Source organism: Cannabis sativa, chromosome 9 (assembly GCF_029168945.1).
Source record: "Cannabis sativa cultivar Pink pepper isolate KNU-18-1 chromosome 9, ASM2916894v1, whole genome shotgun sequence".
Classification (NCBI taxonomy): domain Eukaryota; kingdom Viridiplantae; phylum Streptophyta; class Magnoliopsida; order Rosales; family Cannabaceae; genus Cannabis; species Cannabis sativa.
This window is the reverse complement of record NC_083609.1, coordinates 6,373,553-6,391,711: the sequence shown is the minus strand read 5'-3', so window position 1 is coordinate 6,391,711 and position 18,159 is coordinate 6,373,553. Positions and strand designations below refer to the sequence as shown.

Genomic DNA, 18,159 nt, shown 5'->3' with positions numbered 1-18,159 from the left:
GAATTATTATTATGTAATCTCTCTTTTGATTTTAGACCGTATTTTTCTTTAATTTTATTTTGGAATTAATATTATGTTTTCTTCACATATAAATCAGGTTTCAGTAATTAAAAGTTGGATAAGTAACTTTATGTTTTAATTCTTTCTTTCGAATTTATAGGTAATAAATTTCAATAAATCTATTCTCTGTTTTTCGTCAAATACAAAGGAAGAAATGAGGAAACTGTATTCAGAAGCCTTAAATATGCAGACAACGGAGGCCATTGAAAAATATTTGGGTTTACCTATGATAGGTGGAAAGAACAAAACTGAGATTTTCAGACCAATAAAGGATAAAATATGGGCAAAACTTCATGAGTATCAGGCAAAGCTTTTTTCACAAGGGGGTAAGGAAGTACTGGTCAAAGCTGTTATCCAAGCAATGCCCACCTACCAAATGTCCTGTTTTAAAATTCCAGAGGGTATCGGGGAAGAGATAGAAAAATTGATAGCAAGATACTGGTGGGGATCAGTTGACAACAAACATAAAATTCATTGGAGAGCTTGGCATAAGATTTGTAAACCAAAGAGTGATGGAGGTTTAGGTTTTAGACGGTTCAGCCAATATAATCAAGCTCTTTTGGCAAAACAGGCATGGAGGATCTTAATGAACCCCAAATCAATATTGGCTCAAGTTTTGAAAGCACGATATTTCAGGCTCACGAATATTCTACAGGCAAAAAAGGGATCATATCCGTCACCAACTTGGCAAGGAATTCTATGGGGTAGAGATTTGTTATTAAAGGGTCTTAGACGGAGTATAGGAAATGGTAAAGACACAAGGACATTCAGAGACCCATGGTTACCAAGACCACCTTCTTTCCTTCCTAGCTCAGCTCCAGCGTATGAGGTGGCAAGAGTGTCAGATCTTATTGAGTCACCTGGATGTTGGAATTTTACCATAATACAACAACACTTTAATCCTCCAGATGCAGAATGTATTTCTTCCATCCCGTTGAGTCCATTCAATCATGAAGATGCGTGGTTTTGGCATTATACTAATCATGGTAATTATTCTGTAGGCAGTGGATATAACACTGCGATGACTTTGGATAAGTCATTACCCTCATCGGTAGTGATGTGTTCTCAACATGGTGGAAGCAATTCTGGGGATTAAAAATACCCAGGAAAATTTTACATTTTGCGTGGAGGGGTTTCCATGAAATCTTGCCAACGCGTATTGGATTGGAAAAAAGAAAAATAGTTTCTAATAATTCATGTGAGTTATGTGGATTTGGAGGAGAGTCTAATGCTCATGCTATTTTCTGGTGTCCCTTTGCACAAGAAATTTGGAAACTTCTGGAGTTTACATTTCTACATGAGGTGAGAGAGGTAATTGATTTTAAAAATGTGATATTATATGCTGCTGAGGTGGTAGAAAAGGATTTGTTTGAGAAAATTATTATTAGTGCTTGGGCCATATGGACGGAGAGAAACAAAATTACTCATGGTCAACATTTAGGACAACCACAACAGATTGTTAATTGGATTGACAGTTATTATGGAACTGTTGTATCTGCTCGTGAAGGAGCCAAGGTTAGTAGCCTTCCTATTCAAAGAAATAGAAATAATTCAGAAGTTCTACATAGGGATCCTCAAGAAGAACAGACATACAATACTTATGGTTGATGCAAGCAGATCGAATAATACAAGCTCAGTTGGTTTAGGGGCTATTATCCTTTCAGAAGATAGAAGGGTAAGGGCAGCAGTTTGCAAGCCTCTCAAAGGTAGACAGATCTTTATCTTTAAGGAAATTTCTCGATTTGTATTAACCTTAAATTTTATAGCATAGTGTTTTGAACAGGTTTTCCAAACGTTATACAAGGGGCGGTTTTATGTTTGAATAGTATTAGGTCTGGTTCTATATATTTCAGATGATGCATGGTCTTTTATATCTTAATTGCTAAAAGGGCTAGGTCTGATGTAACAGTTTTAAAATATGCTTCTAGCTAAGTGATTGAGCAGTACCTGGTGGTGCTTATATAATGTGGATAGGTATTTTTAGACTGATTAGTTAATCATTGGTAGGCTAGTTTTGGAGTGCACTTGTATCAGGCTTGAATGTACCAAGACTAATATGTTTTTGCCCTTTTTCGGGGAAAATGTTTATTTTATGTTTTATGGTGTTCTTTTACTAGCCAAAGGGTTATCCCTTTGGCTAGTTTTTTCCTTTTATTCTTTCTTAGCATTGTTGATTTTATCGTTTTGGGGTTACGTCTCTTGTGGTAGTTTGCCTTTAACTTTGACTCATAATTTTCATTGTGGTGTTTTCTGGTTTGTTATGTCTTCAGGAAGTATCTCTGTTTTACAAGCGGAGACCTTGGCACTTTTATTTGGACTTAATTGGGCTCTTTCATGCGGAATCCAAATTAAAGAGGTTTTTTCCGATTCTCTGTCTCTAGTCACAGCTATAAACAAAGGAAAGGTTTTTTTCAACGAGCTGGGTGTGCTTTTTGAGGATGTCATAGCTTTATTGTCTAAACTCCCGGGAGCAGTTTTGTCCCATGTGGCTCGGAATATGAATTCTGCAGCACATGGTTTGGCAAAACATGCTCTTCGGTTAGACAATGAGCTATCCTGGTTCGAGGAGGTGCCGCCGCCGATGGGTGTGGATTCTTTGTTAATCATGTGTGATCCGGATCACCGCGTCAAAAAAAAAAAAAAAATCAAGTTTCAGTAATTTTTGTGTGTGATGCTAATCACCTTATCACTTATTACTATACTAATAATAGTAATCTAATAAAACTTTAATAAATTAAATTCTATTTCAGCTTAAGGTTTACTAGAATACCAAGTAAAATAAAAGAATAAATCTTAACAGCATTGACTATTTTACCCTCAATTAAACACTTGTTAGTTTATACTCTAGGGGTATTTTGGTCAATGCTATCTACCCTGAATAATCTGACAACTCAAGAATACTAAAGCAATTCGATACAATCTCAATATATCTCATTCAATTACCGTCGTGACATCCTTAGCTATTTTATCGAGTTTCTACGGTCGCCGGAAACAAAAATATTTATTTAAAAAATAGTATATATAATACTCATATATTTTTATAAAATCTCTGTAATTAATAAATTACGCTCAATTATTTATTTACTCAGAAGTCACTAATTATCTCATAATTGACTCCAGTAAGACTATAATCTTACTCAAATATTCATATAATTACATATTTAACAAAATATCTCAAATTAAATATAATTATATTTTTCGAAATATTACACATTTGTATCCTATGGCGCGTTTTCTTGAAGGTAATTTAATCAAGTCCTAAGTACCATTCGCAATTAAAGTATACATCTCTTCTTTCATTGTAGCAAGCCCACAAGGATGAGACATAGCTTCATGAGCAATTTTAAAAATAGTGATAGAATCAAGAGAAGCAATAAAGGAGCAAGAAGAAAATGACAAATGATTAATAAGATAGGTACATTTGTGTTTACCTTTATGTAGTTCCATGGGAAGATCATCATTGGGTTCTAGATTTAATGACTAAGAAGCAAGTGCAAGATATGAAACAGGAGGTGGAGGAGGTGGATGCCTAGAGTACACTATAATAGGAGGCAGAGTAGGCGGAGGAGGTGGAAGAGGTGTAAGCATTGCAGGAGCTATAATTGAGGCAGGTGAAAAAACAAGAGACTCGTCAGAACATGTACGTCAGACACAAAGGATGTGATAGAATATATTGACAAATCATCATCCTCCCCCTGGAGAGTAGGAGTAGATGTAGACGAAAAATAAGTGTATTTTTTACAAAAGTAACATCAGTAGAAACAAGACATTTGTTAAGATCAGGACAATAGCACCTATACCCTTTTCGAAGACGAGAATAATCAAGAAAGACAAACTTTAATGACTTAGGATCTAAAATGGTAACATGTGGACAAACATCTCGACCAAAACAAACACTGCCAAATATCTGAGGAGCATCTGGAAATAATGACTTACCAAGAAAAAGAATTTTAAATGGGATCCCATCATTAAGTACAGAGGATGGCATGCGATTGATAAGAAAGCATGTTGTGGAAACTGCTTCAACCTAAAAAGATTCTGGAACTTGCATTTGAAACAAGAGGGCACATGGAGTTTCAAGAAGATGTCTATTTTTACATTCTGCTACACCATTTTGGGGTGCAGTATCAACGCAAGAAGTTTCATGAAGCATGTCAATAGAGATCATATAAGATTGAAATTGAACAGATTTATATTCTTTGACATATCACTTCCCAAAGTACGAATAGACACATTAAATTAATTTTGAATTTTAGCACAAAAAGCACAAAATATAAAAAATTACTCATTACATTTTTTTATTAAATAACCAAGTTACATGAGAATAATCATCCACAAAGTAACAAAATACTTGAACCCAAGTTTAGACAACATAGGAGAAGGACCCAAAATATCAGAATGAACTAACTCATAACACTAGCACATTTATTGACTTAAGGACTCAAACTAACATGATGATATTTGACAAACTGACATGACTCACAATCTAATGAGGACACTTTCCTATATTGGGGACAAAGTTTCTTGAGCAACAAAAGGGATAGATAACCCAAACAACAATGAACCTCAAAATCAGAAGCAAAATTCAAACAAGCAATAGGGGTTGAGGGTAGTGGATAAAAAACATACAGGCTGCCAGATTCATGTCCTTTACTAATAATCTTCTTCGTCATAAGAACTTGAAATAAACAAAGATCAGGAAAGAAAGAGATTCAACAATTCAAATTATAAGTGAGTTGACTAACATAAACTAAATTAAAGGATAAATTAGATAAATGTAAGAGTAATGAAAAAGTAAGTAAATGTGTAGGAGTAACAATGCCATATCCAAGAATAGAAGATGGTGAACCATAACCTAATGTAACAGAAGAATTGGGACTATAAGATTGAAGAGTAAAAACAGATTAGGATTACCTGTCATATGATATGTAGCCCCAGAATCAATGACCCATTTCGATGAGGTGAAAAGAAGGCACGCATTAGATTTACATGAATCAACAATTGTAGTGACAAAAGGAGATGAAGACTTGAGTGATTCCTGGTACCTTGAGAACTGGCAAATTCATCCGCAGAAATAACGACCAATTTGTTAGATCTATCACTAGTGATTGCAATATTAACATAGTGTTTTTGCTGATTTTTAAATTGTAGCTTCTAGCACTCAAACTTGGTGTGGCCTAATTTCATAATACTTTCGAATTTTGGTGTTCAATTGTCTGGCCCTTGTAAATTACCTCCTTTTGTAATGGTGCATGATTATTAATATTATGACTAGCCAAAGCGCTATTAATAGAAACAAATTGAGTAGTTTATGTATGAAGAACGTGACTAAAGACATTATTTAAAGAGGAGACATCAAACCCAGAAAGAACTTGTGACTTTGTAGAGTCAAATTTAGATGAAAGTCTTTCTAGAAAGCTCATGATAGCCATCTGCTCTCGCTGGCGCTGCTAAATCTTCACATTAGGACTAAAACACAACAACACATTAAGCAAAAATCCTAATTAGCTTTTAAAAATAATATATAATTGTATCAAAAATAATAAAACAATAATTTTAATATCTTTTTTTTTTGAAAAACGCGTTTATAAATAAAATTAAAGTTAGACCTCATAGTCATTACAAAAAATATTAACAGATATCGTCCACTTTACTCCTAACACTAAAGAAACAACTATCCTCTCCCTCATTCACACTAAAACATTAAACAATACGTAGCTAAATCTTAATAATAAATAAGGATCTAATTGTAAATAATTATTTTTCAAAGAGGTGAAAAAGGATAATATAAAAAATTCAAGAGCGGTAAGCGGGAAAATAAAAGTTTCAAAAAGGCATTGAACGATGAAGTAAAGGAGTGGGCTTTCAGTCACAGACCGAAATAGCCATGGCAATGGCGATGGAGGAAGTCATATCCCGAATAGTACAAGAGCTCGAAGATATTCGCAATTCACAACCACCACCATCTATCTCCGATTCCTCTCTCTCTGACCTGCAAACCCTTCTGCACAATGACTCTGAATCCATGGACCGCTTCTACGACGAGCTCTCCTCCAAGTCTCTTTCTCCCTCGAATCTCGTTTCTGCTCTTGCTTCCGCCATGGATTCTGGTTCATCTTCTTTTTCCCTCTCGGCTTCGCAGGTCTATCTCTCAATGCTTCTTTTCCCCAATTCACCTGTTTTCACTCTATTCACTCCAATGGCATTCTTGTCACTTCTCCGTTCTATTCGCCGCTGTCTCAAGCATCGGCCCTCGGGTCAGGCCGACCCAAATGGATCGGCTCAGAGCTCTCAAATTGGGACTAGCCGGAAGAGGAAAATGGGCCCCCGAGGTCGTGGAGCGAAGAAGCGTGGTCGGAGTACTTGCAACGAAGATCATGAGAGTGGAGAGAGTGAGTTTGATTTTAGGGTTTTGTTTACTGTGCTTAAAAAGTTGGAAAAAGTTATGAATTTGATACATTTGGATCGATTTCCCGATACTTTGAAGTCTTTGATTCAAACAGTTGCTGAAATTCCAGTGCTTGGGATTGAGGTATGTGGTAATTTGGATAACTACGGTAGATTGAGCAAATTCTGCTCACAGATTTTGCTTGAAGTCCTCAGGCCTGAGCACGGTGACCAAGCGCACTCGGCGTCTGAGGTGTTGAAATCATTGTCGCCTATGATTCTTCAGTTTAAATCTCAGGCGAGGACGTTTGCTCTTGAATTTATAACGATTCAAATGGCGGATGCAGTGAACCTTTCCGATGGTGTTAAGAAAGCATTGGTGAATCTTCCCAAATACTTGGTTGTAAAGGCGCCAGAGAAGTCTGAGCCTCGGGCTTTGGCTGTGGATTCGATAATGGAGATAGTTCGAATCCTGGAATTCGAAAATCAAATTGGGTTTGTGGAGTATGTCATGAAAATGGGTCAAGGAAAGTCTAATTTGAGGCTCTTGGCAACTGACCTCATTCTGGTGCTTGTGACATCATTGAAAGATCCACTGTGCCTGAATTCAAAAACTGAAGTAAAGGATTCATGGGGTATGAAATGTTTAGAGGCATTGATTCAGCGATGTTCGGATGTGGTTGCTGGAATTCGATCTCGGGCTTTGTCAAATTTGTCTCAGCTCGTGGGAGTTTTGTCAGGTGATAGTAGGAGTCAGAGTGTGTTGAAAGAAGTTCTGGGGATTGGAAATGGAGGAGAGGGTCGAGTGAATGAACTTCTGAGAAGAAGGTGTGCGGATGAGAAGGCAGTGGTAAGAAAGGCTGCACTTCTTCTGGTCGCGAAATTAACAGGTCTATTTGGCTGCGGCTTTCATGGAGCCTTGCTAAAGACTATGGGAATGGCTTGTTCAGATCCACTTGTTAGCATACGGAAAGCTGCACTTTCAGCTCTATCAGAGGTTTTTACATTTTTTGTTATAACTTCATATATCATAATTTTTCTTAATGCACTTATGATTTGCATTTCCGTTCTTAAGTGTAGTATAATCATGTTTCTGTTTGTTCTATGTTAATATTAGTCTCATTAGTATAATTGATTAGGATTTTAGAGGCTGAGTTTTCAAATTCTTAGTGGCTTTAGGTGAGCTATCATATAGTCCTAAGGTGTTAAACTAGTTTAAGGGAGACATAGTATAATAGAGGGCCGATCAATTGTAAGAAGGGAGAGGAAGTTTTTGTAACAAAGTGAGTAAGAGATTACTCAGGGTGATACCTCCAAACTGTCTCGAAAAGTTTGTAACTTTGTAATTATATCTTTGATATCAATGAAATGTCTATGTTTTAATTCTTTCAAGATTGGATTGGAACAATGGTGTATCTTCTTGTCATTTTCATTGGATAATCTAAATGCATCATGGTAGACTAAGGAGGTGGTACTTCTTAATATGCACCACATGTTACAATTTCAAAACCTTATGTCACTGTAGTGTTAATATTTCTATTTTTCGTGTTAATGTTTTGTAAATCCATTTTAAGGCGTCATTTTATTGTTTTCTTGTGTTTCTTAGCTGATTGTCTGGTACTGTGTACAGTTTTGTATTTCCATTTTGCTTCCTATCTCTCAGTTAGTACGCTTGCTCATTTTGAGAGATGGTGTTCGTTTCTTATCTCATGTTTGAAATATTTTTTTCAAAAAAATTGTAGGCCTATAGAACATCTCCAGAAGAAAGTGTGATTCGAGAGTGGCTACATTCTGTTCCTCGCTTGATAACTGATAATGAGTCCAGCATACAAGAAGAATGTGAAAACTTGTTTCTGGAACTGGTACTGGAACGGATATGTAGATCTGGATCAATTGAGTTGCCCCCTAGTAAAGGCAGTATCTGCAGTTTTGAAGAGGATTTTGAGTTGTTATTCCCTGAAGGTGTTCTAGGTCTTCTAAGAGAGATTTGCCATGGAGAGGTGGCACCTTGGGTAAAGAAAATATGCACAAACCTTGGCAAAAAGAATAAGTTAAAGCCCAAAATTGCTAAAGCTCTTCAGACAATCATACAAATGTCTGAGTCTCTTTGGTCAAGATATTGTCTGCCAATAGAAAAGTGGACGGCTCCCCCTGGTGCTTGGTTTGTTTTGTCGGAGGTGTCAGCGTACGTTGCTAAAGCTGTAGACTGGGAGTTCCTCCACCATCATTGGGAGCTTCTTGACAAGGATGACATGGGAGTAAATATTACGAGTCCTGATACACTAGGAGAAATCTATGATGATGAAGAGGATGTAGAAGCGAATTCTGTTGCTTGGGCTGGGGATCGTGTTTTTTTATTGCAAACAATTTCCAATGTTTCTATTGTGCTGCCCCCTGAACCAGCTGCAGATTTAGCCCATAATTTGTTCAAAAAACTTGACAAGTTCAATATGCATTTGACAGAGGTACCTTGTTCATCAAATTGTACCATCAGTATGAATTGATGGTTCTATTTTGTTTAGAATGTTGCCATTTTTTAAAAATATTACCTGCAACTAACTGGCGCCTTTGTTTTCAGGTTAAAGCTCATGTTAAGGCACTTAAGACACTATGCAAGCGGAAGGCTTCAAGTGCAAACGAGTCTGATTCACTTGTTATGAAATGGGTGAACCAGCTTCTCTCTAAAGCTTCTAAAATTTTAGAAAAATGCATCTCAGAAAATTCAGAAGCAAACAAAAATGGCAGCTATATGACACCTAAAAGTTCAACTAGAAAGAGCAGAAAAGCGAAGTCCATGGCTAGGTCATTGTCAAAAGCAGTTACGGCAGTCTATACAATTGGGTCTTTGGTTATTCATTGTCCAGCTGCTGATATGAGCTCAATCATTCCACTTTTACATACAATAATCACATCAGAAAATCCTGATCCTAAATTGAACAAAATACTAGGCCCTAGGGTCTTGTTCAAGCAAGCAGCCCCTTCTTTATATATTCAGTCATGGTTGGCTTTGGGAAAGATTTGTCTTGCAGATGGGAAACTTGCAAAAAGATATATTCCTCTGTTTATGCAGGTTTGCTCATCATTTTCAGCCTCATTTTCCTTCTATAAACAGCTCATGTGGTATTTCTGTAAAAAAAAGAAAATAAATTTAATTTCCAAGCCATAGCTCACAAATACTATCAAAACTATTAAAATAACAAAACTTATGGAGACAAGCAGCTGTTAATATGTATATTCATTGTAAAAAAAAATGCTTGCTCTAATTGATTGGCACCTACACTTATTGACTAAGCATCAGTACCTAGTATCTTCTTTAACTAAAATTTCAAGGTATTTGTTCTTGTAGGAGCTTGAGAAGAGTGACTGTGCAGCCCTCCGTAATAACTTGGTAGTAATCATGGCAGATTTTTGCATTCACCATACTGCTTTAGTTGATTGGTAAGAAACTTTAAAAGTAATTTCAAATGGTCTCTTTGACACTAAGCTAGCCAACAAGAACTGTCTTTTGATTATATTTCTTTCTTATTTTCCACTAACTAGTTTGCACTGAAATCAACAGTTATATAACGAAGATCACAAAATGTCTCCGCGATCCATGTGAACTTGTGAGAAGGCAGACATTCACACTGCTTTCAAGACTATTGCAGGTATGTTATTGTTCTCTCATGTTCTTCCTACTTAGCAAGTTGATGATTAACGACAAGGCAGAAGCCGATTCATGTTTTTACTTATCCTTTATTTAGAGGGACTACGTGAAGTGGAGAGGAGTTCTGTTCTTAAGATTTCTTCTCTCGCTTGTTGATGAGTCAGAAAAGATAAGGCAGCTTGCTGATTTCCTATTTGGGAATATTTTGAAAGGTTGCAAATTTGTACATTGCTTTCTTTGACTGCCATATTTTAAGTTTATGGAAATTGGGAATGTGCTTTCACATCTATTTGACAGGGCTTTGATCCTTATGTGCATGTTTCTGCAGTCAAGGCACCCCTCATTGCTTACAATAGTTTCATAGAAGCCATCTTTGTTCTGAATGACTGCCACGCTCACAGTGGACATACTGATTCACATGGCTCCCGAACTGAAAGTCGACTTTTTTCCATCAGGTTGGTGTCTAACTGTCTATATTGAACTAGAATAGAAATCAACTTTTCAAAATGCAACACATAACTACATCTCGTCTCCGCATTTTACTACTTTTCAGAGGAAATGATGAGAGATCAAGGTCTAAAAGAATGCACGTTTATGTTTCTTTGCTCAAACAAATGGCGCCAGAGCACCTTTTGGCGACTTTCGCAAAGCTATGTGCAGAGATTCTTGCTGCAGCATCTGATGGTGCTCTAAATATAGATGATGTCACTGGACACTCAGTTCTTCAGGTAAAGGTTCTTTGCCTACTCAAACAATACCTGTAAATTTGAGGTTCATTTTTCTCTCTGAAGGGGTTTAAATTAAGTTTGTTATATACTAATCTCTTTTGAGAAATTAGGATACTTTCCACATTCTAGCTTGCAAAGAAATCAGAATACAGGCGAACCGTGGACCATCATTGGATTCTGCAGAGGTCGAAGAAGATGGAGATGGTTCAGCATCTGCTGCTGCAGCAGCTAGAGGAAGGGCCATAACACAAGCAGTCAAAAAGGGTCTTATCCAGAACATGATTCCCATCTTCATAGAGTTGAAGAGGCTATTGGAAAGCAGAAACAGTCCACTTATAGGTTCGCTCATGGAATGCCTCCGTGTTCTTCTCAAGGATTACAAAAACGAGATTGATGAAATATTAGTTGCTGATAAACAACTTCAGAAAGAGATCATGTATGATATGCAAAAGTATGAAGCGGGGAAGACCAAGTTAACAGCTGCTGAGGCTGTTGCCAACAATAAAAACGCGAGTTGTAGCTTTCGTTCACCTGATCCTGTTCAAGTTGGAGATGGTAAACAAGTTCAAGATAATGGAAAGCTTGCATCAGCAATGGCAGATGCAACAGCTGCCGCCACAGCTCGGTCTGTGCTCAAGGAACTAAACAAAGGAATAGTGTCACCTCCTTTAACTGCTAAAAGTGTACCTAAACTCAAATCTTGTGAGAAAGAAAACACTTCCAGAGTTGATAATCCTCAACAAGTATTGGAATCATTGAGGAAAAGACACAACTTTGATTCTGATGATGAATTGAACTGAGGTCTGCTATATAAGTCTAGTAGCCATTGAAGGTTTGATCACAAGCTCTCACAGTTAGATATCAATTTAACTGTAGATTACATAATGATTGAAAAATTGATAATCAAGGCTGTTGTATAATCTTTTCTTCTTGAAAAGTGAAAGTATATAAAATCCCACATTTCCTTTCATTTCACCTCTTTTTTCATGGATTTCATTTTGTCTTCAATTGTCAACTAATTGACAAAAGTTGAGAAAAATGTCACAAAGTTCAAAAATAAATTTAAGTTAAAGGGAACTTAAGAAATTGTTGTACATAAAAATTTAAGGGCATTTTTTGTTAAAATGATATGGTCAAATAAAAGGAAAAAAGATCATAGACATAGTCTAATAATAAAATAAAATGCCTCCACAAGTGTCAAAAAAACTAAAATAAAATAAAACTACAGGCACGAAAAGAAAATGGAAAGTTTACACAGTATTATTTTTGGCAAAATTTTAATATTTTATGGTTAAATAATTTTTTTTAATAATTTAATTTTATAATTTTTTATTTTCTTTAATTACAATTTTACAGTATCCTATAAAAACAACATAAAAATAAAAGAAAAACAATATCAAAACAACAAACAAATAACAAGGGAAAACAATAAACACTAACATAAAAATATTACAACACAAGAATAACATGAAAATATCTGTTTGGCTGTGTTTTCAGTTTTCAGAATTATGTTTTCAAAACTGAGAATAGATTACAGTTTTTTGTTATTTTAAAAAATTAATTGTGTTTGACCCAGATTATTTAAAACTATTTTTTTGAGTTTTTTATACTAAAAAAATAAAAATAAATAAATAAATATTACTACACCATACCATGACATGAACTTATTTTACCCCGGACTGGATCCCAGAGCTTGACCTCGGACCCCGAACCCCAGACCCCGACCCAAACCTAGACCTGGACATGGACCACAGACCCTGGATAAGGCTAGCCCAAGCGGTTTGGGGGCCTTGGGCGAAAAAATAAAATTAAGTCTTTTATTAAAAAAAAAAAAATATCAATCAAAACTTCATAAATTCTAAAATAAGGAAAATTTTTAAAATCCTGTGTATTGAGACTACAAAGTTTTATCATATTTTTTTATTTTTGGATATTGGCGGCTAAACCACCTAAATTTTACAGTTTGTAACAGTTAACTACAAAAACTAAAATTTTAGCGGCATAACTACCTAAACCCTGGTTCCTTTTTGCCCTACACCTCTCCGTCCAAAAATCACAGTTAAGTACCATGGTGGACTGTCCATGTGTACACACTTGTACACGCGGCAAGTTTTTAGTGGTCCACGTAATATTAATCTTAAAAAAATAATTATAAATATTTAAAAAAAATCAAAAATTAAAAATATTTTTTTTTACTTTTTCCTTTTCTTTTTTTTTTTTAAAAAAAAAATAATTTAAAAATTATAAAATAAATAAATTATAAAAAAATTATTTTCTTTTTTTTTCTTTTCCTCTTCTTCTTTTGTTGCGTGCAAGACCAAAGCCCCCAACCCTACCATGTCTTCTCTCTCTCTCTCTCTCTCTCTCTCTCTCTCTCTCTCTCTCTCTCTCTCTCTCTCTCTCTCTCTCACACACACACACACACACACACACACACACACACACCTTTCTATTGCACACCGACGCTGTCCAAATGGAGATGAAGCTCGTGGTGAGCTTCGGTGCCCTCAAAAACTAAACTCTCCATTCTCTCTCTACGATGGACGGAGAGCACCAGGCGAAGCCCTCATCACCGTCGATCGAAGCCCGTCTGAAGCTCCAACCTCTGTCGACCTGCGTTGACCTGTGTTTTCTCTTTCCGTCAATGAGAAAGAGAGAGACGACAAAGAGGAGGGCCCGTTTGGGGGATCACATGAGAGGGAATGTTATTGGGGGTTTGGGTTTCTCGGAGTTGGGGATAATAATGGCCCGTTTGGATTGAGGATTGCCGATGATAGCTCCTCCAGAGTTGGGGAAGGCTGCCACACAAAGAGGAGGGCTAGGGTTTCGGTTGTGGGGTTTGGTCTTGCACGCAACAAAAGAAGAAGAAGAAAAGAAAAAAAAAACAAAACAAAAAAACAAAATAAAATATTTTTTATAATTTATTTATTTTTATAATTTTTAGATTATTTTTATAATATTTTAAAACTAATATTACGTGGACCACTAAAAATTTGTTATGCGTACAAGTGTGTACACGTGGACAGTCCACCATGACACTTAACAGTGATTTTTGGACGGAGGGGTACAAAATAAAACGGAACCAGAGTTTAGGTAGTTATGCCGCCAAAATTTTAATTTTTGTGGTTAACTGTTACAAACCGTAAAGTTAAGGTGGTTTAGCCGCCAATATCTTTTTTTTTTTTTTGTAAGTGCTTTGTTCTTATGAACATTTATTTTGTATACTATACATATAAAAAAAATATTTATTATATTATATATATAAAGAGATGATAAAAAAAATGAGGTCTTTTAATATAAGGGGCCTTATGCAATGATCCAAGCTGTCATATGCTTTACTGGCCCTAATCCTGGACGTCGGACCCCGCACCCAAACCTTGACCCCGGACCAAACCTCGGACTTGGACTCGTACCCAAAATTGGACAAGACTGAGGCCCAGACATCGGATTCAGACCCGGACCCAGACCCAAACCCGAACTCCGTACCCCGGACCCTAACCCGGACACCGACCTTGGACCTGACCCAACCTAGCACCTCGGACCTAGCCCCAGGTTTGGGGTCCGGAATCGAGTCTGAGTCCGAGGTTAGAGTTTGGAATCGAGGTTCAGGTCGGGATCGAGGTCGGGGTTGGTGTTCGGTTTTCGGGTCGGGGTCAGGGTTAGGGTCGGGGTCCGGGTTAGGGTCAGGGTCGGGGTCTGGGTTGGGGTTCGAGGTTTGGGGCCAAGTCCGGGACTAGGTCCGAGGGCAAGTCCGGGGCTGGGTCCGAGGCTAAGTCCGGGTTTGGGTCCATGGTCGAGGGTCCGAGTCCAGATTGAAGTCTGGTGTCGGGGTTTGGGTTAGGGTCGAGGTCCAAGTTCAGTGTCTGGTTTCGAGTCCGGGTACGGGTCGAGGTCGGGGGTCAGGTTCGAGTCGGGGTCTGAGTCGTAGTTCGGATTTGGGTATCTGAGCAAAAATGTAAAATATTATATGTTAAAAATTGTTTTTGAAAATAGAAAATAACATTTTGATGTTTTATGTTTCTAGTTTTATAAAAACTGTTTTTAAAAATTTTGGCCAAACGATCCCTTATTAGTCTTTAAAATCTATACTGTTTTTGAAAACTGAAAATAGTTTTTAAGTTATGAAGTCAAATAACCCCTCAGTAGTCTGTATTTTTCGTAAATAGAAATTTGTAAGCAGTAACAATATAAGTATTGCTATTAGGCATCATTAGTGCCTATCACCTTCTAGATGTGTCACCTTACAATTGGCTAGCGATATTATCTTAAAGTTATTACATTAAACTATATAGGACCCGATACTTAGTTAGACCAATAACGATATTGATACATAAGAGGGTGATAGGCACTATTGGTGTCTTTTAGCATTGCTCTAACAATATTTAAAATTCATATTTTTGTAATTGTTTTGACTTTTCGGGGTATTAATGAAACTATCCCCCAAAAGGAAGTTGTCGGTACAAATGTTATGTGGACCATCATTAACCGGGCTGGAGTTCTCTCTGCTCTTAACCCATATTAGCCCATTGAAATTGTTATTCTCAACACGTGGCACGATCTTATTCGGTCGTGGACTATCATTTCTTGAGTGACGTACCACCGTATAGTGAATACGGAACTAAATAAACTAAACCCATTTTCTTATTCTCATCTCTTTCTCTCTCTATGCTTTCTCTCTCTACTTTCAGGCTCTGAGCTCTCCTCCCAATCTTATTAGCTGGTAACCCTTCTTCTTCTCTGTTTAGACTATTTTTATTTGATTTACCTATTTCGTATTTGAAATCATATGGTAATTATTACAATTCTTACTCTGATCAATCAAACCCTAATAAATTTGATTTTGATATATATGGACTCTCACAGTCCTCTTTGTTTCTGAATTTTGAATTAGAATCAGATTTATGGAATTAATTTATAGGGTTTCTATGCTTTGTGAATCATGTTTTGAAAAGATCGCATTTTGTGAATTGGGGTTTTTTTTTCAGTGAGTGGTCTGTTATGGATGGTAACAAGGATGAAGCACTGAGATGTGTTCGCATTGCTGAAGAAGCAATTAGCTCAGGTGACAAAAGACGTGCTTTGAAATTCATTAAAATTGCTCAGCGTCTCAATGGTGATTTGCCAGTTGCCGAGCTTTTGGCTGCTTGTGAGAAGCTTGGTTCTTCTGAGTCTCCTTCAGAGTCTAGAAATGGGAGAAGTGTAGGTGAGATTAAGAATGAGTTTGACCCGCTTAATACTAGGGAGAGAAATTATTCTGAGGAACATGTTCAGTTGATTAGGCAGATAAGGAAAAATAAAGACTATTATGCTGTTCTTGGTGTGGAGAAGACTTGTTCAGTTGAGGAAATTAGAAAGGCTTATAGGAAATTGTCTCTGAAAGTTCATCCTGACAAAAACAAGGCTCCTGGATCGGAAGAGGCGTTTAAGACAGTGAGCAAAGCCTTTAGGTGTTTGAGTGATGGTGAATCAAGGAGACAGTATGATCAGACTGGATTGGTTGATGAATTTGAGTATAACCAACAACACAACAATGTAAGGCGACGGCGGAGGCGAACTGAGCAGGACATTTTTGAGGATGAGTTTGACCCTAATGAAATATTCAGGGCATTCTTTGGTCAGAGTGAAATGTTTCGAGCTAGTCATGTTTATAGGGCCCGAGGAATGGGCGGTCAACAACCGAGGGAAGAGTTTCATGGGGGAGGACTTAATTTCATGCTCCTTCTTCAAATATTGCCCTTTTTGCTCATTATATTGCTTGCATATCTGCCATTTTCAGAGCCTGAATATTCACTGCACAAGAATTACTCCTATCAAGTTCCCAAGACAACTGAGAAATATGGTGTGGAATTTTATGTTAAGTCCACAGCATTCGACAATAATTATCCTATTGGAAGTTCTGCTCGGAGTGATATTGAAGATAGTGTGATCAAAGATTATAAAAGTATTCTTCTGCGCTACTGCCAGGTAGAGCTTCAAAGACGGCACTGGAATAAGAATCATCCTACACCCCACTGTAACAAGCTACATAACCTTGGATTAGCGTGAGGTAAGCATGATATGTTTTTCAGTATGTAAAACTTATTAATTATGTTTGGGAAGCTTTGGTAATGCTTTATCTGCAAAATGGTTCATTATTTGGTGCTCATCTTTGATTTTGGATCCAGGTTTATATCTGATAATGTCTTTCAAGTGAAGTCACCCACCCTGTATGTTTAATATTGAATTAGTATCTTTAAATTGCAAGGCTGGGCCAGAGAACATAATGAATGTCCTTATGCTTATTTACTCAATGCCGGTTTTAGATTTAGGACATTTCAGACACTTCTTTTTTTCTCTTTCAAGGATTTGTATGTATGTGTTTATTATTATTTGCTTACACTGCTGTGAGGAAGATTATTGTATAGTATGCTGATATTACAAGATTAAGCAGTTGAATTGACACAATTTTATCCCTCAAATAAAAATAAAACAGGGACTATTATGACTAGATTTGGTATAGTTTTTAGTGATGATGATGATGATGAAGCTGGAGCTTGAAGTAATAGCTATGGATTCAAAGTTGAGTTTCAGTTTTTGGACCTTTTTTCCACTCCATGCAGCTAATACAGAATCGTGGTAAAAGAGGGTTTTGATGAGCACCTTATCACTTGCTTAGTGGATGTGGTGAAATTTGTATACTTGCTCCTTGAGAATACCCATAAACCCATTATAGGCACCACATATAACACAAGTTGAACAATCTGATATTTGATACAGATTTTTATGTTTATTATTTTTTTTCTTTTCTGTGTCATTGTTTATAAGATTTTAACTAAAGTTGATCCTGGCTTTCATTCCATGGTCCTTTATTATATTGATTTATATTTAATACTAAGTCTTTTTTGTCAATGAGTTGAAGAGGGATGTTCATTTGGCTGTACTATAAAGATTACGATTTTTATGACGATTATTTTGTCATTTCTACTGTGCACTAGTAAAATAGCTAATACCTAAAAATATAGGTTAAGATGTCAAAATTTACTCTCCATTAGATGAATAAGATGATTAGCTATTTTAGCTCAAACATTATTCATTTGGGTAATGGGTAATTCGCAGTTAAATCTTTTTATGTTTTAATTTTATACGTTTAATTTATTTTTTTTTGTGGCAATACTTTTTAACTTCACTTTTGTTTATAAATTTGAGGCGTTAGTTAATTCTCACTGTTAAATGCTGATTGGATTGTCATTGTGCATACCCGTGTATGCATGGCATGTTTTTATTAGTTTTGAGATTTTAGTGTCACGTATGTGCAGGTATACATAGCGGCATTTTCTATTGACATTTAATGGTGAAATT

At 36.5% G+C, this 18,159-nt stretch overlaps 2 protein-coding genes across 3 annotated transcripts; both read left to right on the top strand.

The window, feature by feature from the left end:
- The first annotated feature begins 5,861 nt into the window (after positions 1 to 5,861).
- LOC115723187 (uncharacterized) lies at positions 5,862 to 11,791 on the top strand. Its single transcript, XM_030652622.2, has 9 exons — positions 5,862 to 7,444; positions 8,190 to 8,912; positions 9,026 to 9,517; positions 9,794 to 9,885; positions 10,007 to 10,094; positions 10,191 to 10,305; positions 10,422 to 10,548; positions 10,647 to 10,821; positions 10,932 to 11,791. Exons 1-9 carry the CDS (start codon positions 5,948 to 5,950, stop codon positions 11,619 to 11,621), a joined length of 3,999 nt encoding a protein of 1,332 aa, XP_030508482.2. The 5' UTR covers positions 5,862 to 5,947; the 3' UTR covers positions 11,622 to 11,791.
- A 3,616-nt stretch (positions 11,792 to 15,407) lies between these two features.
- Positions 15,408 to 17,709, top strand: LOC115722633 (chaperone protein dnaJ 49). Of its 2 annotated transcripts, none has more exons than XM_030651892.2 (3): positions 15,408 to 15,541; positions 15,807 to 16,867; positions 17,294 to 17,709. In XM_030651892.2, exon 2 carries the CDS (start codon positions 15,820 to 15,822, stop codon positions 16,864 to 16,866), a length of 1,047 nt encoding a protein of 348 aa, XP_030507752.2. In that variant the 5' UTR covers positions 15,408 to 15,541; positions 15,807 to 15,819; the 3' UTR covers position 16,867; positions 17,294 to 17,709. The 2 variants fall into 2 exon arrangements, with proteins under 2 accessions (XP_030507752.2, XP_030507753.2); XM_030651893.2 differs by having other exon boundaries at positions 16,986 to 17,709.
- Positions 17,710 to 18,159: the final 450 nt, after the last annotated feature.

Coding starts and splice junctions, on each gene's coding strand:
- LOC115723187 (XM_030652622.2), top strand. CDS start 5,948: ATGGCAATGGCGATGGAGGAAGTCATATCCCGAATAGTACAAGAGCTC. Junction 10,095..10,190: donor TGCTTTCAAGACTATTGCAG/GTATGTTATTGT, acceptor TCCTTTATTTAG/AGGGACTACGTGAAGTGGAG. Junction 10,549..10,646: donor AGTCGACTTTTTTCCATCAG/GTTGGTGTCTAA, acceptor ACTACTTTTCAG/AGGAAATGATGAGAGATCAA.
- LOC115722633 (XM_030651892.2), top strand. CDS start 15,820: ATGGATGGTAACAAGGATGAAGCACTGAGATGTGTTCGCATTGCTGAA.